This window comes from Phascolarctos cinereus, unplaced genomic scaffold, assembly GCF_003287225.1.
Source record: "Phascolarctos cinereus isolate Bilbo 61053 unplaced genomic scaffold, phaCin_HiC Scaffold_4;HRSCAF=312, whole genome shotgun sequence".
Taxonomy (NCBI): Eukaryota; Metazoa; Chordata; class Mammalia; order Diprotodontia; family Phascolarctidae; genus Phascolarctos; species Phascolarctos cinereus.
This window is the reverse complement of record NW_027555847.1, coordinates 120062131-120084010: the sequence shown is the minus strand read 5'-3', so window position 1 is coordinate 120084010 and position 21880 is coordinate 120062131. Positions and strand designations below refer to the sequence as shown.

The following is a 21880-nucleotide window of genomic DNA, read 5'->3' as shown; positions in this document are numbered from 1 at the left end:
TTCCATTTACCAACAACTTGCATATGTTACAGGTTTTATTTTTAACAAGAATATCAGCATAGATATGATTTATTTCCTTAAGTAGTGTGCTCATTAGGCAAAGAAGTTGTGTTGAGTACCAGCAAATACATTAAGATTTGTAGATGTTAAATTTGTGGTTCCGAGAGTTTTTTGTGCTTTTTTAAATACCATTTCACAGCCATTTCCAGAAGAAGAGTCACACAGGACTGAGGGCCATTTAATATGACCAAAAAGTTGATAACCTCATGTTCAGCCTTCTAATAAGAAACTTCTCTGCACTTGCCTGGGCTGGTCCTTACAAAAAAGTATTCTGCTGTTTGAATCTTATTCAAAGACTTTTTAGAATATGCCAGATTTGTAGTCCACTGTCATAACCTTTGTTACCCCAGAGACTTCTCTGTCTTTCCTTAGACACTAGATCTCTCTGACCATGGGCAAGTCACTTAACTTCTTAGAAACCAGGTTTCTCCTGTAGTAGATGAGAATAATCAAACTTCTACTACCATAAAGGATTTCTGGAAGAAAAATGTTTTGCAGTCCTTAAAGCTATCAACAAGTATGTGGTGGTGGTGGTTATTAGTAGTATTATGTTGAGTTGTCTATCATATAGTAATTTAAAGAGATATATGCACCTCCCCGCCCCACTCAACCCCCATCATTTGTATTTGTATTTAGAACAGGCTCTGTTTTGTCAGTTACATAAATTATATACTCTCATCTTAAGATATATTATCACTCTTTGGAACCTTGTTGGAAAAGCTCATTATATTGACAATACATATTTAAAATAATTTGACTACCTATATACAAAGTAACCTTAATGTACATTAATAACAAGCAAAAATGTTTTTCTGTACAATATTTAAATTTTATTCTTAAATCTATACTACAGTGATATCTGCCTTGATTGTAATTCTGTGATTTCATATTTATATTTAATGAATTGTCCTTGAATCTATTGTATCAGTTATAGGTTTAAACAGAATTTAAAATGACTATTTCATTTATGAATATATTAAGCAGATTGTGATTAATCTTTTTAAAATGAAACAATATAATTCATGCTTTTGTCATATTATGGTTATTGCAATTTGTTAATGCTTTAATCAATTGTAAAAGTATGTTTTCTTGCCTCTCATCTCTCTTCTTATCAAGCAATATATCCTTCTTCCTAGAGTTTTTTTTATTGTGTATCAAAAACAATTATTACTTGAAAAATCAGATATTCTTTTATCCAATTTTAACTGCAACCACAGGTTAAACTTTGCTTCCCATTCCGTGTTTTCCTATATACAATAGAATGCAGAAAATTAATGGTATTTGAGACAATTTGAGCTGCCATTGACTGCCATGCTAGTTTCCAGAATGATGAATATTTGGTCTTTTAAATACTTTAATGTATGCACATCTCATCACTGCAAATTAGAAATTTAAAACATATATATTTTTTATTTCCTATTTATATTGAACAATAGCTATAATAATTTTTCTGTTTTCCTAGGTATCACACCTGTCTATCATAATATGTTTGCTTTAATGAGTGAAACTGACAGGATCTGGCATCCTCTGAACCATGTCTTTCATGTAGATGAGGCAACCAGGTTCAATGTACTCTACCGAATAAGGTACTTCTCCAAATAAGATAGTGAAATGTTTTATGTGATGGGGAGAGGGATGACAAATTTTCAAATTAATTACAAAAATTAAGGTACTAAACAATAGAAAACAAATCAGATCTTAATCCTTTTGTGTAAAACAGTAAAAATTGGTTAATTAGAATTGTCTAGGAATCAAATTTTGTGGCTAATTGCATTTTGGAGGTGACTGAGGGTTCAACATTTATGACTATAGTTGTGGAAACATAACCTGGTAAGGCAGGTAACAGTGCTGAAAGTTCACAGGATAGAGAACATCTTCCATAAAAACAGGTGCTTTGAGTTATAAAATAAAGTTCCACATGGACCCTCCCTTTTCAGAACAAGTAATTCACGAGGAAAAGATGAATTTTTGGCTGTTTTAAATTCAAGTAGCATTTATTACATGCTATTTAGCAAAATATGACATCATGTATCTACAACTCTGAGATCTGCATATTCAGCCGTAGTTTCTGTCCTCATCTTACAAACCAAGTCAACAACTTTCTAGTGGACCTCTCCAAGCAGTTGTCTTTTAGACATCCAAGCTGAATTCAGCAAGCACTTATTTATGCCCACTCTGCACCAGAAGCTGTGCTAGCAGCTGGGGATTCAGAATTTTTAAAGAGACAGTTGCTAACTTCATCTAGCTTACTTTCTACTGGGAGTGAGAGGACGAACATGTAATCAATCAATCCCTCCATTCATAAGCACTTGCCATCCAGGAATCTAGCTAGATCCTGGGGACGCAAAGACAAAAATTAAACAACTCAGGCTCTCATGGAGCAGGGAGACATAATAAACTAGAGAATGTCTAGCAGGGATGAGGGGGTCAGGCATGTCAGCCATCAAATGAGAGGTCAGAAAGTCTCTGTGCCTACATAGGCTATATCCTCCCTCCCCACCCCCATTCCTGAAATTCGTTTGCTTCATCTCAGAGGATCGATCCTAGCTTCTTTATCCTGACAGTTGCTCCTGCCTTCCCATGGAAATTGTTTATGTCTGTTTTACTGCTCATATTTAATAGAGCAGAGGCTATCTTGTTTCTGTCTTTGTATGCACAGTGTTTGGCACTTAGCAGATAATTACTGAATGCATGAAGTATGTATGTGTTTATAAACAGAAATATGTACATGCGTATATACACATATACACAATCCAACAAGCACCCATATGTGTTCAACACACACACATACATGCACCTATAAGATAACGTAGATTTGTGTCTTGGAGCTTCTATGACTTATGCTGTTTATAAAATGACAATTATTGAGGGAGTTTGTATTTCTTTTCATGCTATTGATATTATTTGTGTTTAGTAAAAAAAGGGAGACCATTTCAAGGCTAGAATTCTAAAATAAAATTTCAATATGAAAATGACTGAAAACAAGTTTTTGTTTTGGTGTTTTTATTTTGTGGAATACAGACTTCTATTATTGGGCAGTTGGGTGGCGCAGTAGATAGAGTGCTGGGCCTAGAGTCAAGAAGACTCATCTTCCTGAGTTCCAATCTGGCCTCAGACACTTTCTAGTTATGTGACTCTGGACAAGTCACTGAACCCTTTTGCCTCAGTTTCCTCATCTGTACATGAAGTAGAGAAGGAAATAGCAAACCACTCCAGTATCTTTGCCAGGAAAACCCCAGATGGGTTCACAGAGTCTGACATGACTGGAAACAACAGAACAACAACAAAACTATTGAAAGAAGCTTCTGTAGTCACAACATTTGCAAGTAGCTACTAAATGCTTTCTATCAAAAATGTTAATGGTGTAAGGTTAGAATTCTGCAGCTTCTTTAGCAAACAGTAGTTTTTATGTTCTTTGAATAAATCAGCTCATCATTTTTAAAAAATCTGCAAAATGTTAATTTAGCATGCACAAGAACAACTTATAACAATAATAGTGACCACTTTTTTTTTAACAGAATTGTAGATTTAAAGTTGGATGGGACTTCAAATTTGGTCCAAATGTTTCATTTTACCATTGGAAACAAACCCAGAGAAGTTAAATTACTTACCTAAGATCTCATAGGTGGTAACAGTTTCATAGGTCCAGCCTTAAACAAAGCGTGTTTGCTTCCATTCCCTTTTTGTTCTCTCAGTTCAATTCAGTAAACAACATTTAATAAGTGGCTACTGGGTACAAGATACTGAGCATACAAATATACAAAAGGGCTCTTCCCCTTAAGGAGCTAACATTCTACTGGAGAAATACATGTAAATAATTGTAATATCAGGTAATTTGAGTAGTCACCAAACCTCAGAGCAGAAAGGCCCTCTTGGCTATCTAGTTCCTCAACAGTGAAATGAGGGACTTGAACTAGATAACTTTGAATGTCTATTTTTATCTCTAACTGTGTTGCTGTGAGCCATACCTGCTAAAGAATCCCTTCTACAAGTACCAGAGAAGCAGACATCCAATCTTTGCTTGAGGGGGAGGCTAATATACTACCTTGTGAGGCAGCCGGCTCCATTTGTGCATGGTTAATTCTTAGGGAGTTTTCTTCTTGTATCAGACTTAAATTTGCTTACTCTCCTTGCTTCTAATTCTGCCTCTGGAGCCAGACAAAGAAAGCACCAAGAAGCTGATGTGGAGTTAAGAGCCAGAATCAGAGAAGGCTGTAGAGAGGAGGTGGCTCTTGAGCTAAACCCAAAAGGAAAAGGATTTTGAGAGGGAAAAATAAAGAAGCATTGCTTTCCAGACATCAGGGAACACATAGACAGAGGATGGAAGTTTTCAGTACTCTAAGACAGTATTTTCTTCTTTATCTTTCTCTCCCATGTTTTCTTTCTCTCTCTCTTAATTCCTTTCATCCTTTCTTTCCCTGTTCCAGTTTACTCCCAAGTCCTTCATTCCCTTGGAATGACAATATTTTCTAGTGTTATATATCTCAAAAATGCTCATTTATCAATTGTGATCAAAATTTTAAACTAAAGAGATTGTTATGTGTGGAATTGCAGGTAGCAGGAAGCAGAGAGGGGAGGAGATTTCAAGGGTTGTCAGGCCTTGCTAGAAATGTCTCAGTCTCCTTTGACATTTGTATTCACATACGTTAGGTCTTGCACCTTGGTCTTCTGGCCATTGCTTTTAACATTGTACATTTAGAAATATTACAGCATGTCTGGCAAAGAGCAAAAAGGTAGCCATTCATATAGTTATCTATGTTGTAAATAGCAGAATTTTTTTAACTTATTCACAAAATTTGTAGGAGAAAAATTGTTGGAGTCCTGAACTTGTAGTTTAGGTAGTGGGACCTGAGTTCAAATTCCTCCTTTACCTTTTACTTCCTGTGTGATTTTGGTCTTAGCCTCCCTCAGTTTCCTCACATGAAGGGGTTGGACTAGTCAGGGTAGCCTTGAGACCACATGTGGCCCTCTAGGTCCCTTAAGGGGATTTGTTCACTGAAGTTTGAATTCAGTCAAAGGGCCACACTTGAGGACTTACAGGTGGCCTTAAGGCCAAGATAATCTCTAAGGTCTTTTCCAGCTCTTAAGTTTAGTAAAGTCCTGGTAATACTTATGCTCATAAATGTTCTTCAGGTTTTCTAACTAGATTGACATTTTCTCATCCACCCTTCTTCCTCTCAGATATCCTCTTAAAAGGTACAGCGTTAAAAACTATGGTTAAAATTATCATTATTGTTCATAATATGTAATTATTCATATCTACTTGTGCTGGTACATCCATTTAAAAAAAGATCTCATTCTTCAAAACACTGAGATATTAACTGTGTTCATATCAGTTGAAAGTGAACTCACTGCTCTTAATTGTCTTTTTCCTAGGTTTTACTTTCCTCATTGGTATTGTAATGGAAGTAATAGAACATATCGGTATGGAATATCTCGAGGTGCAGAGGCCCCTCTTCTTGATAACTTTGTCATGTCATACCTTTTTGCTCAGGTATGCTTTTTTCCCCCCATTGTCTCTGTGTTTTTTTATGATTTCATAAACTTTTTTCTTTTGTGTGTTCTTTAATCAGAGCCAACTTCATGGAGAAGCAAAATTGGCCCCTGCCTTAGTCAGCAGATGCAGAGTAGTACATTATTAGCTTTATTTTTTGCCTGAAAGTTGTAGATAATAGAATACATTTTCACAAAGTCTACTAAGACTCATTGAATTGGTTCTGCATGTAATTTTCTGATTTCTTTCCTTTTTTGCTCCACTTCTTTTAACACATAAGAGACTCTTAAGAAGGGTCCCAAAAAAGGTGATCTTGATTTTACAGCAATCTGTCTTCAGACTCATATAGAGGAGTCACATAATTATTTTCCAAATGGTTGAAAATAAGGCAGTGAAACATTTTAGGAGCTTTGTTTTTCCACCAAGATAATCCCTTATGCTTGTCAGACATTTTAAAGGATGGATAGTAAAATGTAAGTCACATAAAATTATGAATTGTGTGAAAATTCATGAACGGCTAGTTCAGACTTTCTGAAAGTTGTGCCTACCACATTTATTAATAAAGTATTATATATATATATATATATATATATATATATATATATATATATATATATATATATATATATATATATGTGTGTGTGTAAATGAGGGTCATTACTAGGAACATAGCTCTAGAGCATAAGGGGTGCTCAGAGGCCATTTAGCTTAAGGTCCTCATTTTACAGATGAGGAAATTGAGAATCCATAGAGATTAGTTGACATAACTAAGGTCACTCAAGTAGAAGTGGGATTTCAGAAGTCCCACTCTCGGTGTTAGAAATGGGATTTTAGCCCAGGTCCTCTGACTCCAGGACCAGTGTTTATTCTATGGCACTATCTACTTAGTACTTTTAACATTTGTATTTTCCTATCTACTGTCTTGAATTTAAAAAACTAATTCAAATGTTTTTCCATTGATAGCTTAAATTTATTTTTTCTGATACCTGATGAACTAGTTAAATAGACTAAGAAAAATTATGAGAGTAACTTAGGGATAATAGTACTTTTCAGGCAGGTCACCAAGGGGCACTGGTAGAAAACCAAGGAGTTAACAAAGATTCATACTCCTCTCCTTAGTCCCACTGGACATCTTTGTTTTAGTCTCTGGTAATGGCCTATAGCAGAGTCATTGTTCTTCATGGTTCTTTTCCTGCTGTTGTGGCATTCACAGCTTTTTAGCTGGCAGTTACTGGAAAGCTAAGGGAGAGAGAGAAGGAAAGGGAATGAGCATTTTTAGAAGGCCTAGTATTAAAACAACCCTGTGGGGTAAATGCAGTTATTATCCCCATTTTACAGTTGAAGAAAATGGGCAAACAGTGGTCGGGTGACTTGCCCAGTGTCCCACAGAGAGGAAGTGTCTGAAACTGGATTTGAACCCAGGTCTTCTTGATACGAGGCCCAGGACTTCTCTCCGCTATGTCTCCAGCTGTAATTGTCAGGCTATATTAGGCACTTATGAAAGTTGAAATGTTTACTATTCAATAATAACATTTGGCATTTAGTGCTCCAAGGTTACAGTGTTCTATACATTCTTTATTCATTTGATTCTCACAATAATACTGTTGTTAATCCCAGTTTGACAAATGACGAAACTGAGGCTCACAGAGGCTACATGGTCTGCCATGAAGTAGTAAATCCTAGAAATGGGAGTGGAGCCCAGATGTCTATTCTTAGTGCCGAGTTAGAGCCCTTTCCACTACCCGCTTTTATCTAAGAAACCATGGCAGAGGTCATCAGTTTGGGGGAGGAACTGAATATAACTTGGCATTGTAACTTCATAGTGAAAACTCCAAAGTGAGTCTTTGAATAGCCTTGTACATATTTCCTGGTTGTTGATGGCGTTTATGACTTTCCTCTTATTATTTGCTTTATAAAAGAAATAAGATAATCCAGTCATCCTCAAATTGCATCAATGCCCACAGCCTGAAGCAAGTACTACAGACTAGGCTGCCTTAGTGGAATCACTGAAGGGCTAACTAAACATCTTTGAATAATTCAAAAACCCAAAGACCAGAGAGTTTTTCATTGTGTGGTATTTTCCTCAGAGTACATAAAAACAAATGCACTTTCAGTTTTGTCAGACATTTTCAGGTTTTCTTTAGGAAACCAAGTTTGGGAAAGTAAAGTAGTAGCCACAAATGACCTCATCTTTTCTCAGGATATAATTCTGCTCGACTTCTTCAAGGGACCTATTTCTCCCTTCATCAAATGTACAGGATGGCTTAGCAAGTTAATGGCCATTGGGAAGTAAAAAATTTTCCATTCTTTCTCACTTTTATGCTGCAAAAAATATCTGACATTTACTCCATGTTCCCCCTCAGTTGAATTTCATACATGATTTTGTGACCATGGCTCAAGTTTACTTATTTGCTAGATTTAAAATTGAATTTTTTTCATTTTTATTTCTTTTTTAAAAATTATTTTTTTAGTTCTCAACGTTCACTTCCATAAGATTTTGGGTTTTAAATTTTCTGTGCCTTCCTCTGCCTCTTGCTCCCCAAGATGGCATGCAATCTGATATAGGTTCTACTTATACATTCATATTAAATATATTTTCACATCAGTGATGATGTAAAGAAGAGTTAGAACTAATTGGAGGAGCCACAAGAAAGAAGAAACAAATTTTAAGTCAGGAAGATGAGTCTTCCTGACTCTAGGCCCAACACTGTTCCAAGTAGTTTCCTTTGTTGTCTGGCCTGTCTTGTCTTTTCTTAAGTGAGCTATCACTTGTCTGATGTTGGCCTCTGCCTAGTTTCTGCTAAAGTGCTGTCTGGTTTTCTAGCAATTTTTGTCAAATGAGAAGTTCTTGTCCCCAAAGTTTGGATCTTCGGATTTACCAAACTCTAGATACTGTGGTCATTTACTATTGTGTATTGTGTACCTAATCTAATCCACTGATCCACCACTCTATTTCTTAGCCAGTACCAGATTGTTTTGATGATTACTGCTTTGCAATACAGTTTGAAATCTGGTATTGCTAGGCCACCTTCCTTCACCTTTTTTTTTTAATCTGTTCCAATATTCTTGACCTTTAGGTCTTCCAGATTAATTTTGTAATTTTTTCTAACTATGTAAAATAATTTTTGGTACTTTGATTAGTATGGCACTGAATAAGTAAATTAATTTAGGTAGAGTTGTCATTTTTATTACATTGGCTGGGTCTACCCATGACCAGTGAATATTTCACCAATTATTTAAATCTTTGTTTGTGTTAAAAGCATGTTGTTATTGTGTTCATAGAGTCCCTGGGTTTATCTTGGCAGGTAGACTCCAAATTTATATTGTTTGCAGTTATTTTCAGTGGAATTGTCTATCTTTTCCTGCTGGTTTTTGTTAGCAATACATAGAAATGTTTATGATTTGCATGAGTTCATTTTATATCCTGAAATTTTGCTGAAGTTGTTCATTGTTTCAACAGTTTTTTGGTTGATTCTCTAGGGTTCTCTAAATCTACTATCATATCATCTGCAAAAAGTGATAGTTTTCTTTCCTTAGTGTCTATTTTTATTCCTTCACTTAATTTTTTCTTTTCTTATTGCCATAGCTAGTATTTCCTTTTTTTAAATAATCAATTTATTTTTAGTTTTCAATGTTCACTTCCATAACCTTTGAGTTTTAAATTTTCTTCCCCCTCATCCTTCCGCAAGACAGCATGCAGTCTGATATAGGCTGTACATACACATTCCTTTTAAACATATTTTCACATTAGTCATGTTGTAAAAAAGAATTAGAACCAAAAGGAGGAACCACAAGAAAGTAGAAACAAAAGAAAAAAGAAGGGAAAAAAAGAGCAAAAAAGTATGCTTTGATATGCATTCAGACTCCATAGTTCTTTCTCTGGGGGTGGATAGCATTTTCCATCATGAGACTTTTGGAGATGTTTTAGATCATTGCGTTGCTGAGAAGAGCTAAGTCTATCAAAGTTAGTCATCCTAAAATGTGGCTGTTACTGTATATAGTGTTCTCCTGGTTCTGCTCACTTCACTCAGCATCAGTCCACACAAGTCTTTCCAGGTTTTTCTGAAGTCTCCTTGCTCATCATTTCTTATAGCACAATCGTATTCCATTACATTCATATACCACAACTTGTTCAGCCATTCGCCAACTGATGAACATCCCCTCAATTTATAATTTTTTGCCACCCCAGAAAGAGCTGCTGTAAACATTTTGTACATGTACATTTTTATGATCTCTTTGGTATACAGCCCTAGAAGTGGTATTGCTGGGTCAAAGGTATGCACATTTTTATAGCCCTTTTGGTATAATTCCAAATTGCTTTCTAAAATGGTTGGATCATTTCACAACTCCACCAACAATGCATTAGTGTTCCAATTTTCCCACATCTTCTCCAACATTTATCATTTTCCTGTTTTGTCATGTTTGTAGCTAGCATTTTCAATACAATATTGAATAATAGTGGTGATAATGGGCATTCTTGCTTTATCCTGATTGTATTGGGAATGCTTCTAGCTTATCCGTATAACAAATAATACTTGCTCTTGGTTTTAGATAGATACTAATTTATCATTTTAATAAAGTATATTTCTATACTTTCTAGTGTTTTTAATAGTAATAAGTGTTGTGTTTTGTCAAAGGCCTTTTCTATATCTGTTGAGATAATCACAAGATATTTGTTGTTTTGTTATTGATACGGTCAGTTGTGCTGATTGTTTTCCTGTTATTGAACCAGTCCTACATTCTTGGTATAAATTTCACCTAGGGATTGATATGATCTTTGATATATTACTCCATTTTGTTGCTAATATTTTACTTAAAATTTTTCCATCGATAGTCTTTAGTGAAATAGGCCTATCATTTTCTCTCTCTGTTTTTGATCTCCCTGGCTCAGGTAACAAAAATCATATTTGTGTTTTAAAAGGAATTTGATAGTACTTCTTTACCTTATAATATTGTCTTGAGGACTGAGGTACATAAACCTTAACATAGTAAAGAAATGTATACTATTACTGTGCAATGTGTCCTGCTATGTCTTGGGGTGATGAGTGTGAACATCTTATCTTCCTAATTAACCAGTAAGTTCTTTGAAAGTAAGAACTGAGTGTTTTACTTTGGTACACTTTGTTGGGAGGCAGCATGGCGGAGGAAACTGATAGAGTACCAGAAGGCCTGTGTTCAAATACTGCCTCTAGGCATTTGCGAGCTATGGCCCTGGACAAGTGATCACCTCTCTTAACCTGATTTATAAACTCAGCATAATCATAGCAGTTACCACATAGGTTTTGAGGATAAAATGGGAAAATATATGGAAAGAGCAAAACTAATTACAGTAGTGCCTTGTATATTAGGTATCTAGTCAGTATTTAGGAAATGAATGCCATTTCTATATCACAAGTATATAGACCTAAATAAGCTGTTTCTGTATCTTTTTTGAAGACCTATTTAAAATCAGATGTTCTACTGCTGAAATGAAAGACACATCACTATAGTTTTATGGCAGGGTATTTAAAAAGCATTGGTAGTGACTATTCCCTCACAGATATATATGTTCTTAGAGAATGCATTTTAGCTAACAGTGTGATAGTGGAACTACTGAAAACATTTTTTCCTACCTTCTTATTCACCTTCAGTGGCGGGATGATTTTGTTCATGGATGGATTAAAGTACCTGTGACTCATGAAACGCAGGAAGAATGTCTTGGAATGGCTGTCCTAGATATAATGAGAATAGCTAAAGAAAAGGATCAGACCCCACTGGCAGTGTATAACTCTACCAGGTAACTTTTTTTTTTTAGCTCTTTAATGCCATATGTAAATAAAAATAGTAAAAATTTTAATATTTCATTTCCTGTTTTTAAAAACATCTTAACAAGTTTTGGGTCTGTACCCAATACCAAATTTTAGTATCATGTGTAACATAGGATATCCTTAGGGAAATTATGAAAAAAACTCTTAAATTTTTTTTTAGCTTAACTGGTTTAGTTCTTTAAATCTTTGTAATTTAATCAGTATAATTACTCCATCAAAACAGTTGACAGCCCATGTATACTTTTAAAGGTTTGCTTTAATTAAAAAATTATGTACCCTTTGGAACTTGGTGTTGAGCCTCTCCCCAGACTTGACTACACTGGTTCTCTAACTACAGGCATTCAATCCATACTTGAAACCTTCCCACTTTGGTAGGAGCAACCACAGCTTACATTCTGTTATATTCTTCAAGAAATCAGTGCTACCTCCATACCTCAAATGGGAACAGGACTTTAGTGAAAAAATCTTTATTAGATTATCAAAATAATAAATGCTTTGCTTCAGAGCATTTCATGTGCTCAATGGATATTTGTTAAAAATTCATAGCAAAGCAGCCACATTTTCCTATCAAGCCAGGAAGAACATGAAGAGAGAATTTCTCAAGATGAGAGTTTAAATGGCCTATATAAGTATGATATTGTCTACATAAATAAACTTTGAAGCAATCTGTTTACTAAAACCTGAGGTATGAATGAATGAATGACTGTTGGGACCCTAATCTTATTTTTATTTATGCAACCTCTTTCAAGTTTAGAGACCAAAGTAAACTGAATGACACTCCCATTATACTTGCCCTCACATCTGTCAAAGCGCAGAAAAACCAACATATACAAATGAATAAAATTCATTTTATTCCCTGAATATTTGACTCAGTAACTGCCATTCCTTCAGTAGCATCTTTCCACCATGTCTTTATATTCATAGTTTACTCTCTGTCCATTTTTTTCCTAGGCCTTTTTGATATGTACAGTTTTAGTTTGGGAAGACTAGAAATCCTCTTTTTCTTTAAAAAAAATCATCTCATGAGACTTCATATGTCTAGTAGTTTATGGCTTTGCTCTCTATTAAAATGCCATTACTCCAGAGGTGGAGTAAGTACTTGTCAGTAATTTTTATCTTAGTGTGAATATTATATTTGGGAGACAGGGACAGAGAGCATGACCAAGAAATACAGGCCTAGAAAGCGACGAAAGGAATGTAGTAGGGAAAAGGTTTAGAAGTAAAGGTAGAGGTCATAAGAGTAACAAGATGGAGTACTAAACATTTTCTCTGCTCCCCATGACCTCTCAATCCTCTCCAAAACATAAATTTTGTGCCAGGGACAAAGCAACTTCACCTGTCTCTATGGTCTAGGATATCCAGAATCTAAAAGAAAATTTAAAAAACCCAGTAACTAATGCTCATTAACCCTGAGGTGACTCAGCACTCCTCTCCTACTTCCTGTGCTATTGGCAGCAAGGCCAGCAGACCCAAGGACCTCACACATGGGTGAGGGCTTGCAACAAAATCTACCCCCACACTCTGGTCCTCACTCCCTCTTTCCGTTGCCATGGAGACCCCCATCTACAAGTTGCAGTAGTTTGTTTGAATTACAAGAGAGGACAGGACACCATGTGTGTGTTGAGGGGAGGGGAAAGGGCCATGCAGCATTTCATCAAGCCTGAGAAAAAGAACACAGCATCCAGCTGGGGCCAATTCTGACCACCCAAAAGTCAGTTGGACAGAGACCTAGGTTGGTGAACGATCTATTGCCCAGTATAAGAGAATGCTGAGGTGCTTTAAGATCCAGTCCCAAAGGAACCTACCTTCAGAGGAGGCAGTGTGAGAAAGTAAATAGGGGGAAATCTGGGTAGGTGGGGAAGACAAATTAACAAAGATTTTAAGAGGAAGAAAACTCAAAGACCTCGACCATAAGCAGAAAATCAACAAGGAAAATACTAAATACAAAAGGAAATATGCCTTCCAGATTTAGTAAACAAGATAATGTATCCATGAATAAATACTGCAAAACAAAGGAAAATAATCCACTATTTGTTGAGACAGAGGTCCCTGTGGAATGTGAGAACATAGAATCACAACATGCTGTTTCTAAGTGGTTGAAAAGAGAAATGAGAATTATTAGAGCAGATTTTATGTTCTGTACAGCAAAAACAATGAGCAGAATAGAAAAACTGGAATCTTTGATGGCAAATTTCACCAAAGAAACGAAAGAGAACAATAGATTGGGAATGTAATATAGCGATGTAAAGGACAATGTAGAAGAGAAGCAAAAAGCAATAATATTAAAAGACAATATACTCATTAAGCAAGCAAACATACTGATCTTGAAGATAGAATGAGTAGAGACAACCTAAGGATTACAGAGCTCCCAGAAGAACATCAGAGGACAAAAAACTTTAACAATATAATGCAAGAAATAGTAGAAGAGAACTTCCCAGAACTTCTGGACTAAGAACGTGAAATATCAATTGAAGGAATTCACAGATCACCTCCAGAAAAAAAAAAGAGCGATAGAAAGAGGAAGTGAGGACCAGAGTGTGGGGGTGGATTTTGTTGCAAGCCCTCACCCATGTGTGTGGTGGAAATCCAGTGGAAGTAACAATAAAGAGACAGGCCTAGGATGGTATGGATAGGACCTGGCAATACCCTGCCTACAGATGATTGTTTTTGTGATACTGCATTTCAGCATGATAGGAGGAGAGTGGAGAGTGATAGAGAGGAATATGTGATGTGCTGAGTTCAAATCAAGGGCTAACAATGAGGCAGAGGTGACCCCTGTAATCTCAGGAAGAGAAAAGAACATATAGGGGAGTGAGTGAGGAATGGGGAGGGGGAAGAGGATTGAAAAAGAGAGGAAAGTAAAGAGACCTTACTTTGGTGGTAAGAGGGAATTCCACAGATAAGAATTCCTTTGGGTGAAAAGAGATAGTCTGTTTAGGGAGATGGGGACCTTGTGCTGGATATGGCCTGGGAGATTTGGTGCTTGAAAAGTCTACTCATCTTGTCTTGATAGAGGGGAGTTGGAACTTGTGGGGGCAATTGGCACCTGGAGGAGTGAGAGAACATGGACCCAAGGAGATGATTTTGAGAGAATTGGGGGGGGTTAACTAGAGGAGAGTATAGATCAGTGGTGGGCTGTGTAATTAGGGATGGAGTTGGGGAGAGACCCTACCATTGGGTGGTATCCTTTCTGACACCTAAAATAATTGGCATTGTTCTGGGAGTGAGGATTTATATTATATTTGGAATTATAGTTTATATTATATTATCATTATATTATATGATAGAATATTAATTATATTAATTTTGGGGCTAATATGGACCTCAATGCAATGAAAATAGTAATTGATTCAGAGACCACAAACAAAAGATACAGACCTAAATGAAGACTTATTAATGAAATCCTAAATAATAAGTAGGTCAAAGAACAAATCATAGAAGCAATTAACAACTATGTAAAAGAAAATTATAGTGATCAAACAACATACCAAAATTTCTGAGATGCAGCTAAGGCATTCCTCAGGGGAATAATCATAACCTTATAATTACAGTCATACGTTAACAAAATGGAAAAAATATTAATGAACCGAATATGCATTTTAAAAAATTAGAAAATTAACAAATAAACCAACCTAAAAATAAGTACAAAAGAGAAGATATTACAAATTAGAGTAGATAAATTAGAAATGAAAAAACACAGAAATGATAATACTAAAAGCTAGTTCTTTGTAAAGACTATTGAAATTGATAATTCCTTAGATAATCTGATTAAACAGAAGAGAGCAAAAAAATCAAATCAATAAAATAGCAAAAGAGCAAGGTGAAATCACAAAAAATAAAAATAATCACAACATATTATATGCAGTTGTATGCTAACAAATTTGAAAATACAAAAGAAATAGAGGAATACTTTCAGAAAACTGTTGGTCTCCATACTTTACAAATTATTCTCAAAAATTGAAAAAAAAAACCATATCAGAATCTTTTATGAACCAAATGTAGTCCTGATACTTGAATCAGGGAAGGATATTTAACACAGAAAGAAAACTATAGGCCAATATCATTAATGAACCTTGACTTGAAAATTTTAAACAAAATCCTGTCAAACAGATTACAGCAATTTATCCAAGAAATTCATTATGACCAAGTAGGATTTAGACAAGGGATGTAAAGATAGTTCAACATTAGGAAGACAACAGAATTAATCATCTTAAAAATCAAAACATCCCAAACCACATGGGTATGTTAATAGATGCAGAAAGAGCCTTTGATCAAGCGTATCATTCTTTCATGCTAAAAACCCTACAAAGGATAAGCATAGAAGGACTTAATTTTAATGTCATAAAATCCATCTGTCTACAACCAAAGGCAAGCATTCTATACAGTAATTGCAGAACTTTTTCCACTAAATATGAGAGTGAAACAAGGATGCACACTCTCCCTTCTATCTACTTGATATAGTTCTGGAAAAGCAATAGCAATAAAAGAAGAGAGGCAGTGCCAAGAAGGCAGAGTAAAGACAGGGACTTACCTGAGCTGTCCCCTAAACCCTTCCAAATACTTTTTAAAAGTGACTAAACAAAATCCCGGACAGCAGTACCTACAAAAAGATGGAGTGAAAAAAATTTTCAGCCCAAGACAACTTGCAAGGTCAGCAGGAAAAGTCCATTGCACCAGGGTGAGAGAGGAATGTGGTCTACCTCAGCTGAGCCAATACAGACCCGGGCCCTAGCAAACTGGGAGCAGGCCTTGGGAAACCGGATCAGTGGCAGCAGTGGTGGTTTCCAGACCTCTCAGCCCACAAATGCCAAAGACAGCTTGGAAGGGGCTATTGTACCGGATGAAAGTGGAGAGCTGCCCAGTGCAGACTGCACCAGCACAGCCCTAGCCCCAGCCCCAGGAAACCAGGAGCAGGCCTTGAGAGTGACTGAGTCATCATCAGCAGCTGCTTCTGGAGTTCTCAGCCCACAGACAGTAAGAGAGTTGAACAACTGGGCAGGACTTGTTGCTTTGCCTATACTCAGATCCAGGTTGCACTCCTAGGTGGCAGTGCCAGGGCAGGGAGGAGCAGTAGCATAGCAGAGTTTGCAGCTACAGTGGAGAGGGGACCTTCCTCACAGTGCCAGGGCAGAAAAGAGTGCTTGTGGTCACTCATAGACCAGAGAACAGGCCAGGAGAGTAGTAAACATTTCTCCTTAGATCATAACACCTTGGAAAAACTTACAGGTCCCTAGAAGAATCCCTGGAAACAGCTGCACAAAACCGCTGAAGCTGTCCTCCACCCTGGAAGCAGAACCCTGCTTTAACAATTAAAAGTCAACTAATAGGTTGAAGAAATGAGCAAACAACAGAAAAAAAAAACCTGACTAATGAAAGTTACAGTGGTGACAAGGAAGATCTAAACACTCAGAAGAAGACAACAAAGTCAAAGCTCCTACATCCAAAGCCTTCAAGAAAAATATGAATTGGTCCCAGGCCATGGAAGAACTCAAAAAGGATTTTGAAAATCAAGTAAGAGAGGTAGAGGAAAAATCATGTAGAGAAATGAGGGTGATGCAAGAAAATCATGAAAAACAAGTCAATAGCTTGCTAAAGGAGACCCCCGCCAAAAAAAAAAGAAAACTGAAGAAAATAACACCTTAAAAAACAGAGTAGGCCAAATGGTAAAAGAGGTCCAAAAAGCCAATAAGGAAAAGAATGCCTTAAAAAGCAGAATTTGGCCAAATGGAAAAGAAGGTCCAAAAGCTCACTGAAGAAAATAATTCCTTAAAAATGAGACTGATGCAAATGGAAGCCAATGACTTTATGAGAAATCAACAAACAAAACAAAACAAAAAGAATGAAAAAATAGAAGACAATGTGAAATATCTTATTGGAAAAACAACTGACCTGGAAAATAGATCTAGGAGAGTGAATTTAAAAATTATTGGACTACCTGCAAGCCATGATCAAAAAAAGAGCTAGATATCATCTTTCAAGAAATTATCAAGGAAAACTGTCCTGATATTCTAGAACCTCAGGGTAAAATAGAAATTGAAAGAATCTACTGATTACCTCCTGAAAAACATCCCAAAATGTAAACTGCCAGGAATATTATAGCCAAATTCCAGAGTTCCTAGGTCAAGGAGAAAATATTGCAAGTAGCCAGAAAGAAACAATTCAAGTATTGTGGAGCCACAGTCAAGATAACACAAGATTTAGCAGTTTCTACATTAAAGGATCAGAAGTCTTGGATTATGATATTCCAAAAGGCAAAGGAACTAGAATTACAACCAAGAATTACCTTCCCAGCAAACCTTAATGTAATCCTTCAGAGGAAAAATGGAAATTCAGTGAGATAGGTGACTTGCAGGCATTCTTGATGAAAAGACCAAAGCTGAGCAAAAAAATTTGAGTTTCAAATACAAGACTCAAGAGAAGCATAAAAAAAAAACAGGAAAGGGAAATCATAAGGGACTTAATAATGTTAAACTTTTTACATTCCTACATGGGAAGATGATATTTGTAACTCATAAGACCTTTCTCATTATTAGGCTAGTTAGGAGTATATATAGACAAAGGGCACAGTGTAAGTTGAATATGAAGGGATGATATCTAAAAAATAAAATTAAGAGGTGAGAGAGGAATGTGTTAGGAAGAAAGAGAAAGGGAGAGGTAGAATGGGATTAATTATCTCATATGAAAGAGGCAAGAAAAAGCTTTTATAATGGAGGGGAGGGGAGGGGGAGTAAGTGAATCTTACTCTCATCAGAATTGGCTCAGAGAGGGAATAACATATGCACTCAATTGGATATAAAAATCTTTCTTACCCTACAGAAAAGTAGGAGAGGAAGGGGATAAGAAAAATTGGGGAGGCAGTGATAGAAGGGAGGGCATATTAGGGGAGCGGGTAGTCAGAAGCAAAACACTTGAGGAGAGACAAGGTAGAGAGAATAGAATAAACAGAGTGGGGGATAGGATGTAGGGAAATATAGTTAACAATAGTAACTGTGAAAAAAATTTTGAAGCAAGTTTCTGTGATAAAAGCCTCATTTCTCAACTATATAGAGAACTTAGTCAAATTTATAAAAATAAGAACCATTCCTTAATTGATAAATGATCAAAAGGTATAATCAGTTTTCAGATGAAGTAATTAAAGCTATCTAAAGCCATATGAAAAAATATTCTAACTCACTATTGATTGGAGAAATGCAAGTTGAGACAATTCTGAGGTACTACCTCATACCTATTAGATTAGATAATAGGAAAGAAAAAGTAAACGATAAATGTTGGAAGGGATGTGGTAAAAATGAGACATTAATGTACTGTTGTCAGAGTTGTGAATTGATTAAACCCTTCTTTTTTTTTTTTTTTGGCTGGGCAATGGGGTTAAGTGACTTGCCCAGGGTCACACAGCTAGTAAGTGTTATGTGTCTGAGGCCAGATCTGAACTGAAGTCCTCCTGAGGGCCGGTGCTCTGTCCACTGCACCACCTAGTTGCCCCTGATTAAACCATTCTATAGAGCAATTTGGAACTATGCCCAAAGGGCTATAAAACCATGCACTTTGACATAGTAATACCACTACTAGGTCTGTATCCCAAAAGAGATAAAAAACAAAAAGGAAAAGGACCTATATGTACAAAATTATTTATAGCAGATCTTTTCTGGAGGTAAAGAATTGGAAATTGAGGGATGACCATCGATTGGGGAATGGCTGAATAAGTTGTGGTAAGTGATTGTGATGGAATGCTATTGTACTGTAAGAAATGATGAGCAGGATGCTCTCAGAAAAACCTAGAAAGAATTGCATGGGCTGATGCAAAGTGAAATGTACTTGGTACAAAGTAACAGCAGTACTGTAAGATAATCAAATGTGAATGACTTAGCTATTCTCAGCAATACAGTGATCTAAAATAACTCTGAAGGACTTATGATGAAAAATGCTATCCTTCCCCAGAGAAAGAACTGGTTGTGTTTAAATACAGATTGAAGCATACTTTTTTTTTTTACTATTTTTTTTACTTGCCTGTTTTCTTTCACAACATGACTATTATGGAAATGTTTTGCATGACTATGCATGTATAACCTATGTCAAATTGTTTGCCTTCTTTGTAGGGGAGAGGTGTGGGGATGGAGAAAGGGAGAGAATTTGGAAGTTAACATTTTAAAAAGGAGTTTTTAAAAAATGTTTAAATGTTTTTTACATGTAACTGGGGAAAAGTAAAGTACTAAGTTAAAAAAAGAGAGAAGGAAATTAAAAGCATAATAGGTAAAGAGGAGATAAAACTATCCCTATTTACAGATGATACAGTGGTTTACTTGGAAAATCTGAAGGAATCAACAAAGATACTAATTGAGACAGTTAATAGCTTTAGCAAAGTTGTAAGCTACAAAATATATCCTCAAAAATCAACAGCATTTCTATATAATAAAATGCAAGAAATAATAGAAAGAAATCCCATTCCAAATAATTACAAAATGTGTAAAATATCTGAAGATTGAGCTACCAAAGCATACTAAAGACTTTTACAGATTTAATTACAAAGTGCTTCTTAAAGCAATAATGAACAACTTAAATAATGTAAATGTTTGGTGCTTATGACTAGATCATGCCAATCTAACAAAAATGACAATAATATCAGAATTGATTATGCTTTTAATGCTATACCAATCAAATTTTCCTAGGGGATATTTTATAGAACTTGATAGAATAGTAACAGAATTCATTTGGAAAAACTAAAGATCTACAGTATCAAGGGAAATAATGAAATGAAGTAGGGACAAAGTAGGAATAGCATTTCCAGACCTCAGACTATATGATAAAGCAGCAGTCATCAAAACCACCTGGTACTAGTTTAAAAAAAAATAGAGATCTGTGGAACAGATCCAACAAGGGAGAATCAGAAACAGTGGAAATCAATAGCCTGATGTTTGATACGGTAGAAAACATAAATAACCTAGGAGAAAACTCCTTATTTGATAAAAACTTCTGGGAAAACTGGAAAGCAGTCTGGCAGAAGTTAGGCTTAGATGAACGCCATGTACCATATTTCACAATCCATACTACATAGATTTGTGACTTGAATATTCAGGATGATATAAAAATTTTGAGAGAAACAGATTACGTACCTCTCATAGCTGTGGATATGAGGTGTATTCTTAATCAAACAAGCGATAGAGGCAATTACAAATTTAAAATAGGTAACTTTGATTAACTTGAAACTGAAAAACTTCTGCATAGACAAAATTAATGCACCTAGTATAAGAAGGGAAAATATAATGTTTTTAGAAATAAGAGTTGAATAAATTCTGAGAAATTCTGAGAAATAGGAATTTAAAAATCATTAATGTGCTTGAAGTAGTTAAGGAATCAGGTAATTTTATATGTATTAAAACCAAGAATATTTTTAGAAAATTCCATTTGACTGAGGTTAGATAAATATGGGTAATATGACTAGGCACCATTGTTTTCCTGGGCTCTTTTTTTTTTTAAGCAGATTGGAGACAAATTTTGATGGATGTCATTTTCCAGACTGCTTAGAACAGTTGTTGGGTAGGAAAGCAGTAGTAAGCCACAGGACTTAACAGACTTTTTTCCCCTTTCCTTCATTATTTAAAATGCTAATTCCTTTAAGGCAAGCTTCACTCTTCTCCCAAACATGGCAGAGGTCTGGACTATCATTATAATCCTAACTTCTCTACTATAAAAGCGGCTTTTAAAATCATATCCCCAAGTTTAAAACTGCCTTTTTGGGACTAAACCTACTGAACAAGCAAAACTTCTTATTCAGTTATTCCTTCTTGGATAATTAAACATACCTTTTCTCAGCATACGTGAGAGTTTATTTTATTTTTTGTTTTGTTTTTTTAGTTTAGTTTAAGTTAAGGTTCAAACTGGAAGCATTATTATGTAAATTTTGTGTTGAACATGAGAAACAAGAAAAGGAGAGTGAAATAAAAGCCCAAGCGAAGGCATCTTCACCTATATTTTGACATAGCTAAATGTTATAGGCTAGATTTTCTCTTCGAGTTTTTTCCAGAAGTATTACTTTTTTGTTCTATAATTCTGTTATATGTTAATTACAAATATTTCTTAGGTGATTAAAGAGTTATAGGGGTGAAATTGTATGAAGGTGATTAGACCCATGATCATAGATTTCGACCTATAAGAAACTGAGGCACCATCTACTCCAACCCTCTCATTTTACAAATGAGAAAATTGAGGTCCGGGAAAGTTAAATGACTAGTCACATAAGTAGCAAGTGGCAGAAGAAGGTTTGTACAATGAACTAATGCACTAAGAACATAAGACAGACAAATGAATGTTTGGGTTTGGAAAAAAGAAATCTCTCCACTCTTCTCTTGAACTTTAATTTATCATATTAAGGGAACTCATGCTTCTGGTTTGGAGAGCCCTCATTTTAATTATATCTATTACATCCATATTTTTCATACAATCTAGGTCTTGGTATCTAATACTCAGAGCAGTCTCCCTCCTTTCTAAAGTACAGTGCTTGGCTTACAGTCTTCCTCTCCAC

At 35.6% G+C, this 21880-nt stretch overlaps 1 protein-coding gene across 1 annotated transcript in view; it reads left to right on the top strand.

The window, feature by feature from the left end:
- Positions 1–21880, top strand: part of JAK2 (Janus kinase 2) — a 136559-nt gene that overhangs the window by 58550 nt on the left and 56129 nt on the right. Inside the window, exons 4-6 of the mRNA XM_078151699.1 lie at positions 1523–1646; positions 5437–5554; positions 11185–11330. Coding sequence (XP_078007825.1) covers positions 1523–1646; positions 5437–5554; positions 11185–11330 — 388 coding nt within the window. The remainder of the gene's footprint in view (positions 1–1522; positions 1647–5436; positions 5555–11184; positions 11331–21880) is intronic.